The 20,831-nt window shown below is 52.4% G+C and overlaps 2 protein-coding genes and 1 pseudogene across 2 annotated transcripts in view; 1 reads left to right on the forward strand and 2 right to left on the reverse strand.

Moving 5' to 3' along the window:
- The first annotated feature begins 982 nt into the window (after positions 1-982).
- On the forward strand, positions 983-8,357 carry LOC146768511 (uncharacterized). The gene is made up of 4 exons (XM_085561747.1): positions 983-1,009; positions 3,556-3,868; positions 6,633-6,886; positions 8,334-8,357. The coding sequence occupies exons 1-4, from the start codon at positions 983-985 to the stop codon at positions 8,355-8,357; spliced, it is 618 nt and encodes a 205-aa protein (XP_085417873.1).
- A 136-nt stretch (positions 8,358-8,493) lies between these two features.
- LOC146768512 (maestro heat-like repeat-containing protein family member 1) overlaps positions 8,494-20,831 on the reverse strand; it is a gene marked incomplete at its 3' end in the record, with an annotated part of 73,934 nt that continues 61,596 nt past the window's right edge. The window contains exons 31-37 of the mRNA XM_085561750.1: positions 19,864-20,030; positions 15,390-15,527; positions 13,822-13,936; positions 12,166-12,312; positions 11,072-11,260; positions 8,974-9,126; positions 8,494-8,892 (exon numbers count right to left, since the gene is read on the reverse strand). Of these exons, the coding sequence (XP_085417876.1) occupies positions 8,494-8,892; positions 8,974-9,126; positions 11,072-11,260; positions 12,166-12,312; positions 13,822-13,936; positions 15,390-15,527; positions 19,864-20,030 (1,308 nt within the window). The remainder of the gene's footprint in view (positions 8,893-8,973; positions 9,127-11,071; positions 11,261-12,165; positions 12,313-13,821; positions 13,937-15,389; positions 15,528-19,863; positions 20,031-20,831) is intronic.
- On the reverse strand, positions 12,377-13,362 carry LOC146768513 (uncharacterized; annotated as a pseudogene).

Genomic DNA, 20,831 nt, shown 5'->3' on the forward strand with positions numbered 1-20,831 from the left:
TTTCCCCCAAAATCCCATTGTTCCCGTTTCCCCGCAGCGCCGTGCCCGCGGCTGGCGCAGCTGCTGCGGCTGCAGGCGGCGGGCGCGGCGCTGGAGGTGCCGGCGGCGCTGGCGCTGCGGCGGGCGCAGCTGCGGGCGCTGCTGCGGGCGCTGCGGGCGCAGGAGGAGCTGCGGGAGCTGCGGCTGCCCCAGCGCCGCCTCGGCGACGCCGCCGGCCCCGAGCTGGGCCGGGCGCTGCGGGCGCTGCCGCGCCTCGCCCGCCTGCGGCTGCACGGGAGCTGCATCGGCGCCGCCGGCGTCCGCGGCATGGCCGGCGCCGCAGGGACGCTGCAGGTGAGCGGGCAGGAAATGACAAAAAGTACTAAAAAATGGCTCCAAAAATGGGAAAAATACCACCAAAAATGGGAAAAATATCGCCAAAAAATGGCTCAAAAAATGGGAAAAATACCCCCAAAAAATTGCTCAAAAAATGGGAACAATACCCCCAAAAATGGGAAAAATATCACCAAAAAATGGCTCAAAAAATGGGAAAAATACCCCCAAAAATGGCTCAAAAAATGGGAACAATACCCCCAAAAAACAGGAAAAATATCGCCAAAAAATGGCTCAAAAAATGGGAAAAATATCACCCAAAAAATGGCTCCAAAAATGGGAGAAATACCACCAAAAATGGCTCAAAAAATATCACCAAAAAATGGCTCAGAAAATGGGAAAAATATCACCCAAAAAATGGGGAAAATGCTCCAAAAAATGGCTCCAAAAATGGGAAAAATCCCCAAGAAATGGCTCCAAAAATGGGAAAAATCCCCAAGAAATGGCAACAATCCCAGACAAAACCAAGCGGGAAACTCCCCAAAAAAGGCCAAATCGCCCCAAAAACGGCCGGAGCGGGGCCGAGCTGGGCCGGGCGCTGCGCGCGCTGCCGCGCCTCGCCCGCCTGCGGCTGCACGGGAGCTGCATCGGCGCCGCCGGCGTCCGCGGCATGGCCGGCGCCGCAGGGACGCTGCAGGTGAGCGGGCAGGAAATGACAAAAAGTACTAAAAAATGGGAAAAATACCGCCAAAAATGGGGAAAATATCGCCAAAAAATGGCTCAAAAAATGGGAAAAATACCCCCAAAAAATTGCTCAAAAAATGGGAAAAATATCACCTAAAAAATGGCTCCAAAAATGGGGAAAATACCGCCAAAAATGGGGAAAATATCGCCAAAAAATGGCTCCAAAAATGGGAAAAATATCACCCAAAAAATGGCTCCAAAAATGGGAAAAATACCCCCAAAAAATGGGGAAAATCCTCCAAAAAATGGCTCCAAAAATGGGAAAAATATCACCCAAATAATGGCTCAAAAAATGGGAAAAATATCACCCAAAAATGGCCCCAAAAATGGGAAAAATACAGCCAAAAATGGGAACAATATCCCCAAAAAATGGGAAAAATATCACCAAAAAATGGCTCAAAAAATGGGAACAATACCCCCAAAAAATGGGAAAAATATCGCCAAAAATGGCTCAAAAAATGGGAAAAATACCGCCCAAAATGGGAAAAATATCACCCAAAAAATGGCTCCAAAAATGGGAAAAATACAGCCAAAAATGGGAGAAATAGCGCCAAAAAATGGGAAAAATATCACCAAAAAATGGGAAAAATACCCCCAAAAAATGGGAAAAATATTGCCAAAAAATGGGAAAAATACCCCCCAAAAATGGGAAAAATATTGCCAAAAAATGGGAAAAATACCCCCAAAAAATGGGAAAAATATCACCCAAAAAATGGCTCAAAAAATGGGAAAAATACCGCCCAAAATGGGAAAAATATCGCCAAAAGTGGCTCCAAAAATGGGAAAAATATCACCCAAATAATGGCTCCAAAAATGGGAAATATATCACCCAAAAATGGCTCCAAAAAATGGGAAAAATATGACCCAAAAAATGGCTCCAAAATTGGGAAAAATACTGCCAAAAATGGCTCAAAAAATATCACCCAAAAAATACGCCCAAAAAATGGGAAAAATACCCCCAAAAATGGCTCAAAAAATGGGAAAAATGCCCCCAAAAAATGGGAAAAATATCGCCAAAAAATGGCTCAAAAAATGGGAAAAATACCCCCAAAAAATGGCTCCAAAAATGGGAAAAATACCCCCAAAAAATGGCTCCAAAAATGGGAAAAATACCCAAAAAATGGCGCCAAAAATGGGAAAAATACCCCCAAAAAATGGGAAAAATATCGCCAAAAAATGGGAAAAATGCCCCCAAAAATGGCTCAAAAAATGGGAAAAATACCCCAAAAAATGGGAAAAATTTTGCCAAAAAATGGCTCAAAAAATGGGAAAAATATCACCTAAAAAATGGCTCAAAAAATGGGAGCAATACCCCCAAAAATGGGAAAAATATCGCAAAAAAAATGGCTCCAAAAATGGGAAAAATTCCCAAAAAAATGGGAAAAATTCCCAAAAAAATGGGAAAAATTCCCCAAAAAAATGGCTCAAAAAATGGGAATAATGAAATGGTCACTCAGGGTCACTCAGGGGTCACTGGTCTCTCAGTGCTCAGCGGTCACTCACTGGTCACTCAGGAGTCACTCACTGGTCACTTGGTCACTCAGTGGTCACTCAGTGGTCAGTGGTCACTCAGGAGTCACTCAGTGGTCACTCACTGGTCACTGGTCACTCAGGAGTCACTCAGTGGTCACTCACTGGTCACTGGTCACTCAGGAGTCACTCAGCGGTCACTCACTGGTCACTCGGTCACTCACTGGTCACTCAGTGGTCACTCACTGGTCACTGGTCACTCAGGAGTCACTCAGTGGTCACTCACTGGTCACTGGTCACTCAGGAGTCACTCAGTGGTCACTCACTGGTCACTCGGTCACTCACTGGTCACTCAGTGGTCACTGGTCACTCAGCAGTCACTCACTGGTCACTCACTGGTCACTCGGTCACTCAGTGGTCACTCACTGGTCACTGGTCACTCAGGAGTCACTCAGTGGTCACTCACTGGTCACTCGGTCACTCAGTGGTCACTCACTGGTCACTGGTCACTCAGGAGTCACTGGTCACTCACTGGTCACTCGGTCACTCACTGGTCACTCAGTGGTCACTGGTCACTCAGGAGTCACTCACTGGTCACTCGGTCACTCAGGCTCACTCAGTGGTCACTGGTCATTCAGTGGTCACTCAGTGCTCAGTGGTCACTCAGTGGTCACTCTGGTCACTCAGGCCCTGCAGGAGCTGGACCTCAGCCTGGCCCCTCTGTCCACTCCTGACCCCATCGGTCACTCAGTGCTCAGTGGTCAGTGGTCACTCAGTGGTCACTCACTGGTCACTCTGGTCACTCAGTGGTCACTCAGTGGTCAGTGGTCACTCAGTGGTCACTCTCTGGTCACTCAGGCCCTGCAGGAGCTGGACCTCAGCCTGGCCCCTCTGTCCACTCCTGACCCCATCGGTCACTCAGTGCTCAGTGGTCAGTGGTCACTCAGTGGTCACTCACTGGTCACTCTGGTCACTCAGTGGTCACTCAGTGGTCAGTGGTCACTCAGTGGTCACTCTCTGGTCACTCAGGCCCTGCAGGAGCTGGACCTCAGCCTGGCCCCTCTGTCCACTCCTGACCCCATCGGTCACTCAGTGCTCAGTGGTCAGTGGTCACTCAGTGGTCACTCACTGGTCACTCTGGTCACTCAGTGGTCACTCAGTGGTCAGTGGTCACTCAGTGGTCACTCTCTGGTCACTCAGGCCCTGCAGGAGCTGGACCTCAGCCTGGCCCCGCTGGGCGACGCCGGCGGCCGCGCTCTGGCCGAGCTGCTGGGCCAGTGTCCGGCACTGGTCACTCTGCGTGTCCGGAGCTGCGGCCTGAGCCGGCCCTTCCCCCTGCCAGGTGGGTCATGGTCACTCATTGGTCACTCAGGGGTCACTCGGGGTCACTCAGGGTCACTGGTCACTCACTGGTCACTCTGCGTGTCCGGAGCTGCGGCCTGAGCCGGCCCTTCCCCCTGCCAGGTGGGTCATGGGCACTCATTGGTCACTCACTGGTCACTCAGGGGTCACTCATTGGTCACTCAGGGGTCACTCAGGGTCACTCAGGGGTCACTCAGGGGTCACTCAGGGGTCACTCGGGTCACTCAGTGGTCACTCATTGGTCACTCAGGGTCACTCAGGGTCACTCAGGGGTCACTCGGGGTCACTCAGGGTCACTCAGGGTCACTGGTCACTCACTGGTCACTCTGCGTGTCCGGAGCTGCGGCCTGAGCCGGCCCTTCCCCCTGCCAGGTGGGTCATGGTCACTCACTGGTCACTCAGGGGTCACTCAGGGTCACTCATTGGTCACTCAGGGTCACTCATTGGTCACTCAGGGTCACTCAGGGGTCACTCAGGGTCGCTCAGTGGTCACTCATTGGTCACTCAGGGTCACTCAGGGTCACTCTGGGTCACTCAGGGTCACTGGTCACTCACTGGTCACTCTGCGTGTCCGGAGCTGCGGCCTGAGCCGGCCCTTCCCCCTGCCAGGTGGGTCATGGTCACTCACTGGTCACTCAGGGGTCACTCAGGGGTCACTCGGGGTCACTCACTGGTCACTCAGGGGTCACTCGGGTCACTCAGGGTCACTGATCACTCATTGGTCACTCAGGGGTCACTCATTGGTCACTCAGTGGTCACTCTGGGTCACTCAGGGGTCACTCAGGGTCACTGATCACTCATTGGTCACTCAGGGGTCACTCATTGGTCACTCAGTGGTCACTCTGGGTCACTCAGGGGTCACTCAGGGTCACTCATTGGTCACTCAGGGTCACTCATTGGTCACTCAGGGTCACTCAGTGGTCACTCGGGGTCACTCAGGGTCACTCATTGGTCACTCAGGGGTCACTCAGGGGTCACTCAGGGTCACTCAGGGTCACTCGGGGTCACTCATTGGTCACTCACTGGTCACTCAGGGTCACTCATTGGTCACTCAGGGGTCACTCAGGGTCACTCAGGGTCACTCATTGGTCACTCAGGGTCACTCGGGGTCACTCATTGGTCACTCAGGGTCACTCATTGGTCACTCAGGGGTCACTCATTGGTCACTCATTGGTCACTCATTGGTCACTCGGGGTCACTCAGTGGTCACTCAGGGGTCACTCACTGGTCACTCAGGGGTCACTCAGGGTCATGGGTCACTCAGGGTCACTCGGGTCACTCAGGGGTCACTCAGGGGTCACTTGAGGCAACATTTTGGGGGAAAAATTGGAATTTTATGGGGAAAATTTGGCAATTTTGGTGGAAAAACAGAATTTTTGGGGAAAATTTTGGGGAAAATCGGAGTTTTGGGAAGAAAAAATCAGAATTTTTAGGGAAAAAATCTGGGAATTTCAGGAATAAAATACGGAAATGTTGGGGGGAAAAACGTGGGAATTTTGGGGAAATTTGGGAATTTTTGGGAATATTGAATTTTTGGAAAAAATCACAATTTGGAGGGCAAAGTGCTGGAAATTTTAGGGAAAAAATGAGAATTTTATGGGAAAAACATGGGAATTTTGGGGGGAAAATGGGAATTTTGGGAAAAATTGAATTTTGGGGGAAAATACTAGTATTTTGGGGGGAAAAAGTTTAAATTTTGGAGGAAAAAAATGTGACTTTTATGGGAAAACAACGGGAATTTTGGGGATAAAATGGGAATTTTGGGGGAAAATTTTGGAATTTTGAGGAAGTCCTGGGAATGTTGGGAAAATTAAATTTTTGGGAAGAAAAATCGAAATTTTGAGGGGAAATGCTGGAAATTTTGGGGAAAAATGCAAATTTCATGGGAAAACTGTGGGATTTTTTGGGGGAAATTTGGGAATTTCGGGGAAATCCTGGGAATGTTGGGAAAATTGAATTTTTTGAGGAAAAAAATCAGAATTTTGGGGGGAAAATGAGAATTTTATGGGAAAAAATAAGAATTGTGGGGGTAAAATGGGATTTTTTTGGGGGGAAAATTTGGAATTTTGGAAATTTGGGAATTTTTGGGGAATTTTGGGAATAATTCCCAATTGGCACTGTCCTACAACACCTGGGGGGAAATGGGGAAAATTGGGGAAAAAGGAGAATTTTATGGGAAAAATATGGGATTTTTTGGGGGAAATTTGGGGAAATCCTGGGAATGTTGGGAAAATTGAATTTTTGGAGGAAAAAAAATCAGAATTTTTGGGGAAAAAATGCTGGGAATTTTGGGGGAAAAAATGAGAATTTCATGGGAAAAAATGGGAATTTTGGGGGGAAAATGGGATTTTTTTGGGGGGAAAACTTGGAATCTTGGAAATTTGGGAATTTTTGGGGAATTTTGGGAAAAATTCCCAATTGGCACTGTCCTACAACACCTGGGGGGAAATGGGGAAAATTGGGGAAAAAGGAGAATTTTATGGGAAAAATATGGGATTTTTTGGGGGAAATTTGGGAAATTTGGGGAAGTCCTGGTAATGTTGGGAAAATTAAAATTTTTGGGAAGAAAAATCGAAATTTTGAGGGAAAATGCTAGAACTTTTGGGGGAAAAAATGAGAATTTTATGGGGAAAAAATGAGAATTTTGGGGGTAAAATGGGATTTTTTTTGGGGGAAAATTTGGAATCTTGGAAATTTGGGAATTTTTGGGGAATGTTGGGAATAATTCCCAATTTTCCCCGCAGAGACGACGGCGCTGCAGAGCCTGGCCCTGTCCTACAACCGGCTGGGCCGGGCGGGGCTGCGGCAGCTCCTGAGGACGATCCCGGCCCGGAGCCTCCGGAGCCTCCGGAGCCTCGAGCTCGACTCCGTCCTCGGGGACACCCACGGGGACAGCGGGGACACCGGGGACACCCATGGGGACACCACAGGGGACATCGGGGACATCGGAGAGGACATTGGGGACATCGGAGGGGAGCTGGCCCGGTACCTGCAGCAGGTATGGGGACATTGGGGACATTGGGGACATTGGGGACATTGGGGGACATTGGGGACATTGGGGACATTGGGGGACATTGGGGGGACATTGGGGGGACATTGGGGACATTGGGGACATTGGGGACACTGGGGGGACATTGGGGACATTGGGGACATTGGGGACATTGGGGGACATTGGGGGGACATTGGGGACATTGGGGACATTGGGGACATTGGGGACATTGGGGACATTGGGGGACATTGGGGACATTGGGGACATTGGGGACATTGGGGGGACATTGGGGACATTGGGGGGACATTGGGGGGACATTGGGGACATTGGGGGACATTGGGGGGACATTGGGGGGATTGGGGACACTGGGGACATTGGGGGGACATTGGGGGGACATTGGGGACATTGGGGACATTGGGGACATTGGGGGGATATTGGGGGACATTGGGGGGATATTGGGGGACATTGGGGACATTGGGGACATTGGGGACATTGGGGACATTGGGGACATTGGGGGACATTGGGGACATTGGGGGGACATTGGGGACATTGGGGGGATATTGGGGGACATTGGGGGACATTGGGGGGACATTGGGGGACATTGGGGGGATTGGGGACATTGGGGGACATTGGGGACATTGGGGACATTGGGGGACATTGGGGACATTGGGGACATTGGGGACACTCTGGACATGCAAGGAAATGGGAGAACCCAGAATCCCTATGGTGTCCCCATCCCAATATCCCAATATCCCAATATCCCAATATCCCAATATCCCAATGTCCCAATATCCCAATATCCCAATATCCCAATATCCCAAAATCCCAACATCCCAACACCCCAACATCCCACCATCCCTGAATCCCAACATCCCAAATTCCCAAAATCCCAAAATCCCGGCGACATCCCGGCGATGTCCCACCAGGAACTTGCAGACGTCGTTGGTGAACTCCCCGTAGTGCAGCGCCCGCACATCCCAAATTCCCAATATCCCAAAATCCCAACACCCCAACACCCCAACATCCCACCATTCCTGAATCCCAACATCCCAAATTCCCAACATCCCAAAATCCCAACATCCCAAATTCCCAACATCCCAAAATCCCAACATCCCAAATTCCCAAAATCCCAAAATCCCGACAATTTCCCGGCGACGTCCCACCAGGAACTTGCAGACGTCGTTGGTGAACTCCCCGTAGTGCAGCGCCCGCTCTTCCCAAATTCCCAATATCCCAAAATCCCAACATCCCAACACCCCAACATCCCACCATCCCTGAATCCCAACATCCCAAATTCCCAACATCCCAAAATCCCAACATCCCAAATTCCCAATATCCCAAAATCCCAACATCCCAACACCCCAACATCCCACCATTCCTGAATCCCAACATCCCAAATTCCCAACATCCCAAAATCCCGGCGACATCCCGGTGACGTCCCACCAGGAACTTGCAGACGTCGTTGGTGAACTCCCCGTAGTGCAGCGCCCGCACATCCCAAATTCCCAACATCCCAAATTCCCAACATCCCAAAATCCCAACATCCCAAATTCCCAACATCCCAAAATCCCAACATCCCAACACCCCAACATCCCACCATCCCTGAATCCCAACATCCCAAATTCCCAACATCCCAAAATCCCAACATCCCAAATTCCCAATATCCCAAAATCCCGGTGACATCCCGGCGACGTCCCACCAGGAACTTGCAGACGTCGTTGGTGAACTCCCCGTAGTGCAGCGCCCGCACATCCCAAATTCCCAACATCCCAAAATCCCAACATCCCAACATCCCACATTCCCAACATCCCAAATTCCCAACATCCCAATATCCCAAATTCCCAAATTCCCAACATCCCAAAATCCCGGCGATGTCCCACCAGGAACTTGCAGACGTCGTTGGTGAACTCCCCGTAGTGCAGCGCCCGCTCTTCCCGCAGGTGATTCCCGAACATTTCCCGGAGCTGCTCGCAGCCCAGGCCGGGCCCGCACATCCGCAGCGCGAACTTGCACGCCTGGAAAAGCGGGAACGCCGGCGATCCGGGACGGGGATCCCCCGAAACGCCGGGAACGCCGGGAATTCCCGGGAATCCCACCTTGACCACGTCGGGCTGCGGGTCCTGCAGGTGCAGCAGCAGCGGCGCCAGCCCGTTGAGGATCTGCTCCGAGAAAACCTCGGAGTCGGCGCGGCCGGAGCGGGACAGGTTCCCGAAGAGGATGATGGACGAGCGCCGGAGCTCCGCGTGTTCCTGGGAAAACCGGGAAAACGGGAATCGCGGCGGGGAAATCCCACGGATCCCACTCCGGGATCCCAAAATCCCCGTCCTGTCATCCCAAAATCTCCGTTCTCTGATCCCACCGTTCCCATCCGGTGATCGAGATCCTGTTCCCTGATCCCAAAATTCCCATCCTGGGATCCCAAAATTCCCATCCCATGATTGAGATCCCATCCTCTGATCCCAAAATTCCCATCCTGGATCCCAAAATTCCCATCCCGTGATCGAGATTCCCGTCCCCTGATCCCAAAATTCCCATCCTGGGATCCCAAAATCCCTGTCCTGTGATTGAGATCCTGTCCCTCTGATCCCAAAATTCCCATCCTGGGATCCCAAAATCCTCATCCCATGATTGAAATCCTGTCCCCTGATCCCAAAATTCCCATCCTGGGATCCCAAAATTCCCATCCCGTGATCGAAATCCCATTCCCTGATCCCAAAATTCCCGCCCTGAGATCCCAAAATTCCCATCCCGTGATCGAGATCCCGTCCCCTGATCCCAAAATCCCCATCCTGGGATCCCAAAATTCCCATCCTGGGATCCCAAAATTCCCATCCCGTGATCGAGATCCCGTCCCCTGATCCCAAAATTCCCATCCTGGATCCCAAAATTCCCATCCTGTGATTGAGATCCCATCCTCTGATCCCAAAATTCCCACCCTGGGATCCCAAAATTCCCGTCCTGCGATCGAGATCCCGTCCCCTGATCCCAAAATTCCCATCCTGTGATTGAGATCCCGTCCTCTGATCCCAAAATTCCCACCCTGGGATCCCAAAATTCCCGTCCTGCGATTGAGATCCCGTCCTCTGATCCCAAAATTCCCACCCTGGGATCCCAAAATTCCCATCCTGCGATTGAGATCCCGTCCTCTGATTCCAAAAATTCCCATCCTGGGATCCCAAAATTCCCATCCTGGGATCCCAAAATCCCCATCCTGTGCTCCCCATCCTGTGATCCCAAAATTCCCATCCAGTGATTGAGATCCCATCTTCTGATCCCAAAATTCCCATCCCGGATCCCAGAATCCCCATCCTGTGATCCTACTGTTCCTATCCCATTTTTCCCACCATTCCTATCCTACTTTTCCCACGCTCATCCCATTTTTTCCAACATCTCCATCCCGTTTTTCCCACCACCCATCACAATCTTGTCCTCCAAGCCTGGGGCCAATCCCAATGGGAAAAACCCAATGGACCAATCCCAATGGGACAATTTTAGTGAGACAATTCCAATGGGAAAATCCCAATGGGCCGATCCCAATGGGACAATCCCAATGGAAAAATCTCAGTGGGACAATCCAAATGGAAAAATCCCAATGCGACAATCCCAATGAACCAATCCAAATGAACCAATCCCAATGGACCAATCCAAATGGGCCAATCCCAGTGGGAAAATCCCAGTGGGACAATCCCAATGGGCCAATCCCAATGAACCAATCCCAATGGACCAATCCCAATGGGCCAATCCCAGTGGGAAAATCCCAATGGGCCAATCCCAGTGGGAAAATCCCAATCGACCAATCCCAATGGAAAAATCCCAATGGACCAATCCCAGTGGGAAAATCCCAATGGGCCAATCCCAGTGGGACAATCCTAATGGAAAAATCCCAATAGGCCAATCCCAATGGGCCAATCCCAGTGGGACAATCCCAATGGAAAAATCCCAACGGGACAATCCCGGTGGGAAAAGCCCAATGGGACAATCCCAATGGACCAATCCCAGTGGGACAATCCCAATGGGAAAAGCCCAATCGACCAATCCCAGTGGGAGGCTCAGCCCAGCCCAGGAGTGCGGATGAGGATCCAGGAGAAATCCCAGCCCGGGGGAGAAATGTGGGATGGGAAAACCCCCGGAGCCGGGCCCAAAGCACGGCCCAAGCCCATTCCCGGCTCCGGGAATTCCGGGCCGGCTCCTCACGCTGTCGAAGAAGGGCCGGATGCGGATGGCGATGTGGAGCAGCATGGATCGCACGTCCCGCTCCTCCAGGTGATCCAGGATTTTGGAGAGGCCGGACATGGCCTCCAGCGCCAGCAGATCCTTGGGATCGTCCTTGTCGTCCATGCCGTGGAGCATGGAGGCCAGCAGCTGCGCGCCGTGCCGCCGGGTCTGCCGGGAAAAGCGGGATCGCGGCTGGGAAAAGCGGGATCGCGGCCGGGAAAAGCGGGATCGCGGCCGGGAAAAGCGGGATACGGCGCCCGGGAGGGAGCTGGGGGGGCTCATCCCGGAGAAAAGCGGGATTGAGGGGATCCGGGGGGAGTTTGGGATCTGCTCCCAGGGAAAAAGGGATGGGGAAAGAGGGAATGGATTCAGGTTGGGATTTTTGGGAATATTCCCCTGGAATTGAGGGCAAACAGGGATTTGGTGGGTCCGTGGTTGGGATGGGGATGGGATTGGGATGGGAATGGGATTGGGAATGGGAATGGGATGGGAATGGAATTGGGATGGGAATGGGGGAATTCCCGGGAGCAGCTGAGGGATCTGTGGGGGCTCATCCCGGAGAAAAGCGGGATTGAGGGGATCCGGGGGGATCCAGGGCGGGATCTGCTCCCAGGGAACGGGGACAGGACCCGGGGAATGGCCTTGGGTTGGGATTTTTGGGAATATTCCTCTGGAAAGGGCTGGAATTCCGGGATCTGGGGCCTCGGGAAGCAGGGCAGGGGCTGAGGATTCCTGGGAGAAGCTGATCCCAGCTGGAATTCCTGCAACTCCGGGAAATATTCCCGGGATTTCCTGGAAAACGGGGCTGGGGAGGACACCCCTGCTGGGAAAGGCTCCGGCACTTCCCAGGATTCCCGGGAATGGCTCCGGAAAATCGGGATTTTTTAGGATTCAGAACCTCCCGGTGCATCCCAATCCCCGGAGCTCCCTCCCCATCCCACAAAACCTCATCCCGATGTTCTGGAGGCAATTCCAACCCTCCCCTGTGGAAGTGTGAATCCATTCCCCGTGTCCCGCCCTTCCGGGCTCCCTCGGAATCCCAAATCCCAAATAATCCCCGGAGCTGCTCCCACCTTTTCCGGGGATCCCGAGGCCACGTTCCCGAGCCCCCGGAGCGCCAGGACCCGGACCAGGAGGCAGGAATCCTTCTCCAGAGCCGTCAGCGCGTCCAGGATCGGCTCCAGCAGGACCAGGTCCGTCACCACCCTGTGGCTGAGCAGCTGGAGAAGGGAAAAAAATCCGGGATACGCCGGGAAAAACCCCCCGGATCAATGAGCAGGGAGCTGGAATTCCCGGGAAGAGCCGCGGTTCCAAAACTCTGGGATAATCCCCAGGAAAACCCAGCCCAGGGCAGGATTTCGGGGTCCTGGAATGGTTTGGAGGCAGGATTGGGAAAATTTGGGAATTTTTGGGAAGATTTGGGCTCCAGAGAGACACTCTGGGCCTGGAATTTCCACTCATCCTGCGGATCTGCCGGAATTCTCTTCTCCTGCCCCTCAGCTCCGGCTGGAATTTGAAACGCTCCGAGATTCAAACACGCTCCGGATTCTGGGATGGGCTCCAGGAGCAGCAGGAATTTGGGATGGGGCTTGGGTGGATGATGGATGGATGGATCCATGGACAGATCCATGGATGAATGGATCCATGGATGGATGGATGGATGGATGGATGGATGGATGGGTGGGTGGATGATGGATGGATGGATGGATGGATGGATGGATGGATGGATGGATGGGTGGATGATGGATGGATGGATGGATGGATGGATGGATGATGGATGGATGGATGGATGGATCCATTGATGGATGATGGATGGATGGGTGGGTGGATTCATGGATGGATGGGTCCACAGATAGATCCATGGATGGATGGATGGATGGATGGATGGATGGGTGGATGGATTCATGGATGGATCCATGGATGGATGGGTGGATTCATGGATGGATGGGTCCACAGATAGATCCATGGATGGATGGATGGATGGATGGATGGATGGGTGGATGGATTCATGGATGGATCCATGGATGGATGGGTGGATTCATGGATGGATCCATGGATGGATGGATGGATGGATGGATCCATGGATGGATGGGTGGATTCATGGATGGATCCATGGATGGATGGATGGATGGATGGATCCATGGATGGATGGACGGATTCATGGATGGATGGATGGATGGATGATGGATGGATGGATGGATGGATTCATGGATGGATGGATGGATGGATGGATGATGGATGGATCCATGGATGGATGGATGGATTAATGGATGGATCCATGGATGGATCCATGGATGGATTCATAGATGGATCCATGGATGGATCCATGGATGGATCCATGGATGGACGGATGGATGGATGGATGGATTAATGGATGGATCCATGGATGGATCCATGGATGGATTCATGGATGGATCCATGGATGGATGGATGGATTAATGGATGGATCCATGGATGGATCCATGGATGGATTCATGGATGGATCCATGGATGGATGGATGGATTAATGGATGGATCCATGGATGGATCCATGGATGGATTCATAGATGGATCCATGGATGGATCCATGGATGGATCCATGGATGGACGGATGGATCCATGGATGGACGGATGGATCCATGGATGGATTCATGGATGGATCCATGGATGGATCCATGGATGGATCCATGGATGGACGGATGGATGCACGGAGGGCCGAGCAGCCGGACGTTCCCGCATTTCCCGCTCACCTCGGCCAGGAAGGCGCTGCTGGTCACCCTCTGGCATTCCAAGGCGCTTCCCAGCACCGGGATGAGGCTCCGGACGATCGGCGGCAGCCGGGGCCCGCAGAGCCGAGCCATGGCCCTGCGTGGGAACAGCGCTCGGAATCCCGGGAATCCCGGGAATCCCGGAATCCCTGTCCCCGGGCGGGACAACACCCAGCACGGAAAACCGGGACGGACCCCCAGGGAAGGATCTGGGGCACCCCGGACGCCCCATCCTGCTTTTCTTTGGGATGAGCTCCCCAAAAGTTGGATAATCCCAATCCCAACCCGGCCGTCATTCCCGGATGTTTTGGGATGGGGTCGTGGCGATTTCCCAGGAATGACGGGATGGGATGCAGCAGGATACTCCGGGAATTCCAGGGATGCAGCAGGAAAAGGGAGTTTTCCATGGGGATATCTGGGAGGGGACCTTTTCCATGGGATCCCATGGAAGTGGGGCAGGAATGGGGAGGGAATGAGCCCGGCCATGGGAACGATGGGAAACGTGGGATGGGTGGGGAATTGTGGGATCGGAGACACCGGGAATTCCGCAGTGGGATTGGAAACATCGGGAATTCCATAATGGGACTGGCAACCCTGGGAATTCCACACTGGGACTGGAGACATTGGGAATTCCACACTGGGACTGGAGACATCAGGAATTCCACAATGGGATTGGAAACATCGGGAATTCCACACTGGGATCGGAGACACCGGGAATTCCACACTGGGACTGGCAACACTGGGAATTCTACACTGGGACTGGAGACATTGGGAATTCCACACTGGGATTGGAGACATCGGGAATTCTACACTGGGACTGGAGACATCGGGAATTCCACACTGGGACTGGAGACATTGGGAATTCCACACTGGGACTGGAGACATTGGGAATTCCACACTGGGACTGGCAACACTGGGAATTCTACACTGGGACTGGAGACATTGGGAATTCCACACTGGGATTGGAGACATTGGGAATTCCACAATGGGATTGGAGACATTGGGAATTCCACAGTGGGATTGGATGGATGGATCCACATGGGGAATTCTGCAGTGGGATCAGAGACTCTGGGAATTCCACACTTGGGTTGATGGCACTGGGAATTCCAGAGTAGGATTGATGATACTGGGAATTCCACAGGGGACTGGAAACACTGGGAATTCCACACTGGGATCCGAGACATCAGGAATCCCATTTTGGGATAGGTGACACTGGGAATTCCATACTGGGGATCCAAGACACTGGGAATTCTGCAGTTGGATCAGTGATGGTGAGAATGCCGAAGTGGGATCAATGACACTTGGGAATTCCACACTGGGATCCAAGACACCGGGAATCCCATTTTGGGATCAGAGACACCGGGAATCCCATTTTGGGATGGATGACACCGGGAATTCCATACTGGGATCCTGAACACAGGAATTCCACCACAGCGGTACCAACTTCCAGCTCCGGCTGCATCCCCCCCTCCACATTCCCGGGAACAAATTGATCCCACCCCACCCCAAAAGCCCGGAATTCCCCGGGAAGCGCCCCCGGAATTCCCTACCCGGCCAGGAGGGCGATTCCGTCGTGGTGCCGCTCGGGAATTTCCATCAGCTCCCAGCCCCCGGCGTTTCCCACATCCCGGACGACGTCGTCGTTCCCGGTCCGAGCCAGAATCGCCTTCAGCGTCTGCACGGCACAGCTGGAAAATTCGGGATCGGGATTGGGATCGGGATGGGGATTGGGCTCAAGATTGGGCCTGGGATTGGATCCGGGATTGGATTCAGATTCAGTTTGGGATTGGGTCTGTGAATTCGGGATTGGATCTGGGGTTGGATTTGGGATTGGAATTGGATCTGGGATTGGGTTTGGGTTTGCTATTGGATTTGGGATTGGATTTGGGGTTGGAATTGGGATTGGAATTGGGTTTGCTATTGGATTTGGGATTGGATCTGGGGTTGGATTTGGGATTGGAATTGGATTTGGGATTGGGTTTGCTATTGGATTTGGGATTGGAATTGGATTTGGGATTGGGTTTGCTATTGGATTTGGGATTGGATCTGGGGTTGGATTTGGGATTGGAATTGGGTTTGCTATTGGATTTGGGATTGGATCTGGGATTGGGTTTTGGACTGGATTTGGGATTGGATCTGGGGTGGATTTGGGATTGGATCTGGAATTGGATTCTGAATGAGTTTAGGATCTGGGACTGGGTTTGGGATTGGCTTCAGGATTGGATTTGGGTTGGATTTGGGTTTGGATTTGGGATTGGTTTCAGGATTGGATTTGGGATTAGATTTGAGATTGGGATTGGATTTGGGACTGGATTTGGGACTGGATTCTGGATTTGGGATTGGATTTGGGATTGGATTTGGGATTGGATCTGGGGTGGATTTGGAATTGGATTCCGAATGAGTTTAGGATTGGATCTGGGACTGGGTTTGGGATTGGATTTGGGTTGGATTTGGGATCAGCTTCAGGATTGGATTTGGGTTGGATTCAGGATTTGGGATTGGCTTCAGGATTGGATTTGGGTTGGATTTGGGTTTGGCTTCAGGATTGGATTTGGGTTGGATTTGGGTTTGGATTTGGAATTGGGTTTGGGATTGGTTTCAGGATTGGATTTGGGATTGGGTTTGGGACTGGTTTCAGGATTGGATTTGGGTTTGGATTTGGAATTGGGTTTGGGACTGGTTTCCGGATTGGATTTGGGTTTGGATTTGGAATTGGGTTTGGGATTGGTTTCAGGATTGGATTTGGGTTTGGATTTGGGATTGGCTTCAGGATTGGATTTGGGTTGGGTTTGGGTTTGGATTTGGGTTTGGGTTTGGGACTGGTTTCCGGATTGGATTTGGGTTTGGATTTGGAATTGGGTTTGGGATTGGTTTCAGGATTGGATTTGGGCTTGGATTCAGGATTGCATCTGGGCCTGGGTTTCGAATTGGATTTGGTTTGGCTCTGGCTCCATCCAGGATATCCCGAGGGAATTCCGAGCCCGGGCACGCCGGGAATGCCGGAATTGGAGCCGGGAACGGCATCCCAGACAAAAAAAAAAAAAAACGGGAAGGGAAAAAGCTCCGGAGCTACTTGGAGGAGTTTTTTTTCACGGAATGAACGATTTATAGGGTTGGGATTGTTTTGCCGCGGAGCAACATCTGGAAAAGATCCGTTATCCCGTCAAAACACCGGGAAGGGGAGCCAGGGCTAAATCCCGGCTCTCGGAACGGGGATCCCACACACGACGGAAATCCGGGATTCGGGACTGGAGCTGCTGCCCCACATCCCCCCGTCGGGATTTGTCCCGTTCCCCCGGAATTTGTGGGCTGGGAGAACCCCAAGGATTCCGGGACAGCCTCTGGAATGCTGGAAATTTGGGAATAACGACGGAAAACGGATCCCGAACACGGGAGCTGCTCTGGAAAACGTTCCCTGGAATCTGGAGCAGCCTTGGATTCCCGGTTGGACGGGATGGGACCATCCCAGAGGTTTTCCAACCTCGGCCATTCCACGATTCCAAAGGATCCAGGATCCCACGGGGAAAACCCAAGGAAGAGGCGGATTCCCGATGGAAAATCCGGGAGTTTTCCCCAAAAAAATTCCCCCAGAGGGGCTGGAATTGATCCCGGTGGAGCTTTCCCTGTTTTGGATGCGCCAGGGAAAAGCGGGACAAGGAATGGGAACGACAAAATTCCAGGGAAAAAAAACCTGGAGTGACAGAGAGGCCTCGGAGGCTCCGGGATTAATTAAAGATTAATTAAGGAAATCCCGGAACGCGGGAATGGGGTGGGAATGGAGGGGATTTAAGGATGATCCCATTCCCACGGGACAATTCCAGGCATGTCCATGGAATTCCCGCCTGGTTTGGGATGGAGGGAATTTTGGGATCAGCCCATTCCCAATTTTTCCATGGGGTGCTTCCCGCTATCCCAGGATGGGACAATTCCAGGGACGGAGCAGCCTCGGTTTCCCCGGAATTCACTCTCCCACTCCTCCTTTTTTTGGGAATCTGCTTCCCGACCCTGCTCCGGATACTCCATCCCGCTCCTGCTTCCCAAATTCCCAATCCCAGCCAGGGATCCCAATCCCTGGTTCCCACCCTATCCCAGGGATCCCATGATCCCATCCCACCCCCTCATTATCCCATTATCCCATAAATCCCATAAATCCCATCCTAAAATCCCATCAAGCCCATAACTCCCATTTTCCATCCCATCATTCCCATTCCCATTCCCATTCCCATTCCCATTCCCATTCCCATTCCCATTCCCATTCCATAAATCCCATCCCATTGATCCCATCACCCCGTCCCGTTTCCACCCCAAACCCCCTTTTCCCATGGAATTTCCCATGGAATTTCCCACCTTTTCCCCATGGAATTCCCGCCTTTCCCCATAGAACTCCCCTTTTCCTATTTCCCCTTTTCCCACCATTTCCCCACAGAATTCCCACTTTCCCCCCCACAGAATTCCCACCTTTTACATGGAATTCCATTTTTCTCCATGAAATTCCCCTTTTCTCCCACAGAATTCCCACTTTTCCCCAGGGAATTCCCACCTTTTCTCCACAACATTCCGAATTTTCCCCATAGAATTCTCACTCTAGAATTCCTACAGAATTCCCCCTTTTCCTCATGGAATTTCCCCTTTTCTCCCCAGAATTCCCACTTTTCCCCAGGGAATTCCCACTTTACCCCCAGAATTCCCATTTCCCCCCTGGAATTCCCACTTTTCCACCAAGAATTCCCCCTTTTCCCCGCAGAATTCCTCTTCTTTCCTCATAGAATTCCCACAAAATCCCATTTCCCCCCCATAATACCCAGTTTTCCCCCCAGAATCCCCACTTTTCCCCCGGAATCCCCACTTTTCCCCTGGAATTCCCCCTTTCCCCCCAGAATTCCCGCTTTTCCCTCCACAATTCCCCATTTTCCCCCCACAATTCCCACTTTCCCTCCAGAATTCCACTTTTCCCCCCAAATTTCCCACTTTTCCCCATGCAATTCATACTTTCCCCACAAAATTCCCACTTTTCCCCACAGAATTCCCCCTTTCCCCCCCGAAATTCCCGCTTTTGCCTCGCCATTCCCAATTTCCCCCCCACAATTCCCATTTCCCCCCTCAATTCCCATTTTCCCCCCACAATTCCCATTTCCCCCCTCAATTCCCATTTCCCCCCCACAATTCCCGTTTTCCCCCCACAATTCCCGTTTTCCCCCCCCAGAATTCCCGTTATCCCCCAAGAATTCCCGTTTCCCCCCAGAATTCCCGTTTTCCCCCCAGAATTCCCATTTCCCCCTCAATTCCCATTTCCCCCCACAATTCCCGTTTTCCCCCCTCAATTCCCGTTTTCCCCCCAAGAATTCCCATTTTCCCCCCTCAATTCCCGTTTTTCCCCCCACAATTCCCATTTTCACCCCACAATTCCCATTTTCCCCTCTCAATTCCCCATTTCTCCCCCAGAATTCCCATTTTCCCCCCCTCAATTCCCATTTTCCCCCCTCAATTCCTGTTTTTCCCCACAATTCCCATTTTCCCCCCTCAATTCCCGTTTTTCCCCAAGAATTCCCATTTCCCCCCTCAATTCCCCATTTCTCCCCCTCAATTCCCATTTTACCCCCTCAATCCCCGTTTTCCCCCCAGAATTTCCGTTTTCCCCCCACAATTCCCCATTTCCCCCCCCAGAATTCCCGTTTTCCCCCCACAATTCCCATTCCCCCCCCACAATTCCCATTTTCCCCCCTCAATTCCCATTTTCCCCCCTCAATTCCCATTTTCCCCCCACAATTCCCCATTTCCCCCCCCAGAATTCCCGTTTTCCCCCCTCAATTCCCATTTCCCCCCCAGAATTCCCGTTTCCCCCCCAGAATTCCCGTTTTCCCCCCAGAATTCCCGTTTTTCCCCCTCAATTCCCGTTTTCCCCCCCTCAATTCCCATTTTCCCCCCTCAATTCCCGTTTCTCCCCCAGAATTCCCATTTTCCCCCTCAATTCCCATTCCCCCCCGCCATTCCCGTTTTTCCCCCGCCATTCCCGTTTTTCCGCACCTGCCGGGCGTGTCTCGGTGTTGGGGGTCCCGGGGGGCTCGGGGGGCCCGGGGTCCCGCGGGGCCGCCCAGGAGCAGCAGCAGCGCCCGGAAAAGCTCCGGGAATCGCGCCCGGAGCGCCGCCGCCGCCTCCGGAGCCGCCGCCAGCTCCGCCAGGGCGCCCGCGGCCTGACAACGGGAAAACAACGGGAAAACAACGGGAAAACAACGGGAAAACAACGGGAATTCCGGCCTTCCCGGAGCCCCGCCTGCAATTCCCAGGGATTTGGGGTTTTCCTGCTGGAATTCCCAGGGATTTGGGGTTTTCCCATGGATTTGGGGTTTTCCTGCTGGAATTCCCAGGGATTTGGGGGTTTTCCATGGAATTCCCATGGATTTGGGATTTTTGAGCCTTCCCAGAGCCCCAGTTAACCCCAGCTGGAATTCCCATGGATTTGGGGTTTTCCTGATGGAATTCCCAGGGATTTGGGGGTTTTCCATGGAATTCCCATGGATTTGGGGTTTCTGACCCTTCCCGGAGCCCCGCTTATCCCCTGCTGGAATTCCCAGGATTTTGGGGGTTTTCCCATGGAATTTCCATGGATTTGGGGTTTTTCCCATGGATTTGGGGTTTCTGAGCCTTCCCGGAGCCCCGCTTATCCCCTGCTGGAATTCCCATGGATTTGGGGTTTTCCTGCTGGAATTCCCATGGATTTGGGTTTTTTCCCATGGATTTGGGGTTTTCCTGATGGAATTCCCAGGGATTTGGGGGTTTTTCCTGCTGGAATTCCCAGGGATTTGGGATTTCTGAGCCTTCCCGGAGCCCCGCTTATCCCCGGATGGAATTCCCATGGATTTGGGGTTTTCCTGCTGGAATTCCCATGGATTTGGGGTTTCTGAGCCTTCCCGGAGCCCCAGTTATCCCCTGCTGGAATTCCCAGGGATTTGGGGGTTTTCCCATGGAATTCCCAGGGATTTGGGGTTTTCCTG

Source organism: Lonchura striata, chromosome 2 (assembly GCF_050655825.1).
Source record: "Lonchura striata isolate lonStrDom1 chromosome 2, ASM5065582v1, whole genome shotgun sequence".
In the NCBI taxonomy this organism is placed as follows: Eukaryota; Metazoa; Chordata; class Aves; order Passeriformes; family Estrildidae; genus Lonchura; species Lonchura striata.